The sequence below is a fragment of the Carlito syrichta genome, unplaced genomic scaffold (assembly GCF_000164805.1).
Source record: "Carlito syrichta isolate Samal-C Ts95f unplaced genomic scaffold, Tarsius_syrichta-2.0.1 Scaffold302081, whole genome shotgun sequence".
In the NCBI taxonomy this organism is placed as follows: domain Eukaryota; kingdom Metazoa; phylum Chordata; class Mammalia; order Primates; family Tarsiidae; genus Carlito; species Carlito syrichta.
The window spans coordinates 136192-138964 of NW_007246177.1; the positions used below are offsets into that span (position 1 = coordinate 136192).

The following is a 2773-nucleotide window of genomic DNA, read 5'->3' on the forward strand; positions in this document are numbered from 1 at the left end:
TTTAAAAAATTCCAAAGGTGTAGAAAAAAATTTAAAAATGAATAAACACATTAAATAAAAATAACTTAATGAAATAAAAAGTGTACAATGGAGAAAACTTAAAAACCAAATTGGTTTCTTAAAAATATTAAATAATAAAATGTACATGCCTCTAGCAGGAACAAATGAAAGAAAAAGTGAAGATACAACAACGTACTTAATAATATTGAGAATAGAAAAAAAATATTGGCCTCTTCCTCTCGGTCCCATGTTGAACTCGAGTTGGAAGAGGTGAGTCCGCTCTCAAAATGGAGGTAAAACCGCCGCCCGGTTGCCCTCAGCCCGACTCCAGCTCCGGGAGGAGCATCCAGTTGGCAATCTGAGGTTTTTCTTTTCCTTTTTTTTTTTTGAGTTGGAGTCTCACTCCGTCACCCAGACAGGAGTGCAGTGGCCGCTCCCGGCCACCGCAGCCTCGACCCGCTGGGCTCCGGCGATCCTTCCACCTCAGCCTTCCGAGGAGCCGGAATTACAGGCATGTGCTACCACGCCCCGCTGATTTTTTTTTTTTAATTTATTGTAGAGATGAGGTCTCGCCAATTTGCCCAGGCGGGTCTCGAACCCGTGGGCTCAGGCCATCCACTCACCTCAGCCTCCCAAAGGAGTGGGATGACAGGTTGAGCCACCGAGCCCGGCAATCTGAGGTTTTTCAAAAGTTTGCTGCTCTAAAATATCTTCACTCTTGCTAACGTATTTAGAACAATCCTTCTCAAATTGCCATGTGGGTGAGGTACCTGGTATTTGAGAATTTGAGTGTAGATGGTATCTGGGAACTTAAAAACGTTTTTGATTTCCATGTTTTCCCGTTCTTTGGGTCGGCTCTGGTTGTAGTTCCCTGGATTTTTGTTTTAGAGGACTGCAGCCACATTGGAAACTTTCACTTGCTTGCGATGTTAGGACCATGATCCAAAGGAACCAGAGCAGTTGAGAAAACTGTTCATTGGTGGTCTGAGTTTTGAAACTACAGATACTAGTTTAAGAGAACATTTTGAGGCCGGGCTCGGTGGCTCAGCCTGTCATCCCGTGCCTTTGGGAGGCTGAGGTGACTGGATGGCCTGAGCCCGCGGGTTCGAGACCCGCCTGGGCAGCGAGACCTCACCTCTACAATAAATCAAAAAATCAGCTGGGCGTGGTAGCCCATGCCTATAATTCCGGCTACTGGGAAGGCTGAGGCGGAAGGATCGCCGGAGCCCGGCAGGTCGAGGCTGCGGTGGTCGGGAGCGGCCACTGCACTCCTGTCTGGGCGACAGAGTGAGACTCTGACTCAAAAAAAAAAAAAAGAGAGAACATTTTGAGAAATGGGACACACTCACAGATTGTGTGGTAATGAGAGACCCCCAAACAAAATGCTCCAGGGGCTTTGGTTTGGGGACTTACTCTCGGGTTGAAGGGATGGATGCAGCAATGTGTGGTCGACCACACAAGGTTGATGGGTGTGTCGTGGAACCAAACAGAGCTGGAGAGGATTCCGTAAAGCCTGGTGCCCATCTCACAGTGAAGGAAACCTTTGTTGGTGGTATTCAAGAAGATGCAGAAGAATATAATTTGAGAGACTACCTTGAAAAGTATGGTGAAATTGAAACCATAGAAGTTATGGAAGTCAGGCAGAGTGGGAACGAAAGAGGATTTGCTTTTGTCACTTTTGATGATCGTGATACAGTTGACAAAATTGTTGTTCAGAAATACCACACTCTTCATGGGCATAATTGTGAAGTGGAAAAGGCCCTTTCTCAACAAGAGATGCAATCTGCTGGACCACAAAGAGGTCGTGGAGGTGGATCTGGCGATTTTATGGGTCGTGGAGGAAACTTTGGAGGTAGTGGAGGTAATTTTGGCCGTGGTGGAAACTTTGGTGGAAGAGGAGGCTATGGTGGTGGAGATTGTGGCAGCAGACGTAGTTATGGAGGAGGTGATGGTGGATATAATGGATTTGGAGGCGATGGTGGCAACTATGGCGGTGGTCCTGGATATGGAAGTAGAGCGGGTTATGGAGCAGGATATGGAAACCGAGGTGGTGGATATGGTGGCGGTGGTGGAGGATGTGATGGTTACAATGAAAGAGGAAATTTTGGAGGTGGTAACTATGGAGGTGGTGGACAACAGCCATCAAATTATGGACCCATGCAAGGGGGCAGTTTTGGTGGAAGAACCTCGGGCAGTCCCTGTGGTGGTGGTTATGGATCTGGTGGTGGGAGTAGTGGATATGGTAGCAGCAGGTTCTAAAAACAGCAGAAAAAAAAGGGCTACAGTTCTTAGCAGGAGAGAGAGCTAAGAGTTGTCAGGAAAGCCGCAGGTTACTTGGAGAACGTCGTCCCAAATGCGTTAGAGGAACGGTCAAAATCTGCCACAGAAGGAACGATGATCCATATTCAGAAAAGTTACTGAAGCTTCAACAGGAAGCCCTTCTTGTTCAGGACTTTCACAGCCACAGTTTGCAAAAAGTGCAGCTATTGATTAATGCAACGTAGTGTCAATTAGATGTAGATTCCTGAGGTCTTTTGCCTGTTGTAGCTTTTTCTTTTTCTTTTTCTTTTCGTTACATCAGGTATATTGCCCCGTAAACTGTGGTGGTGTACCAGAAATAAAAAATTAAGGAATTTTTAACTTTTCAAAGAGAAAAATGTTACACATATCATGATAAGGAATATTACAAGATGACATTAAGAAACTTGTATTAACAAATTTTAAATGTAGAACATGCTCCTAGAGAAATCTGATGGTTCAAGAAAATCTTAAT

General features: G+C 45.3%; 1 protein-coding gene across 1 annotated transcript; it reads left to right on the top strand.

Annotated features, from left to right (window-relative positions):
* Nucleotides 1-237: 237 nt before the first annotated feature.
* LOC103258348 (heterogeneous nuclear ribonucleoprotein A3-like) lies at nt 238-2443 on the top strand. The gene is made up of 3 exons (XM_008056017.1): nt 238-293; nt 934-1029; nt 1333-2443. The coding sequence occupies exons 1-3, from the start codon at nt 288-290 to the stop codon at nt 2257-2259; spliced, it is 1029 nt and encodes a 342-aa protein (XP_008054208.1). The 5' UTR covers nt 238-287; the 3' UTR covers nt 2260-2443.
* The last annotated feature ends 330 nt before the right edge of the window (nt 2444-2773 follow it).

Excerpts from the sequence above, each read along its gene's own strand:
- LOC103258348 (XM_008056017.1), top strand. Across the intron at positions 1,030-1,332 it reads GTTTAAGAGAACATTTTGAG|AAATGGGACACACTCACAGA; the intron begins GCCGGGCTCGGT and ends GAACATTTTGAG.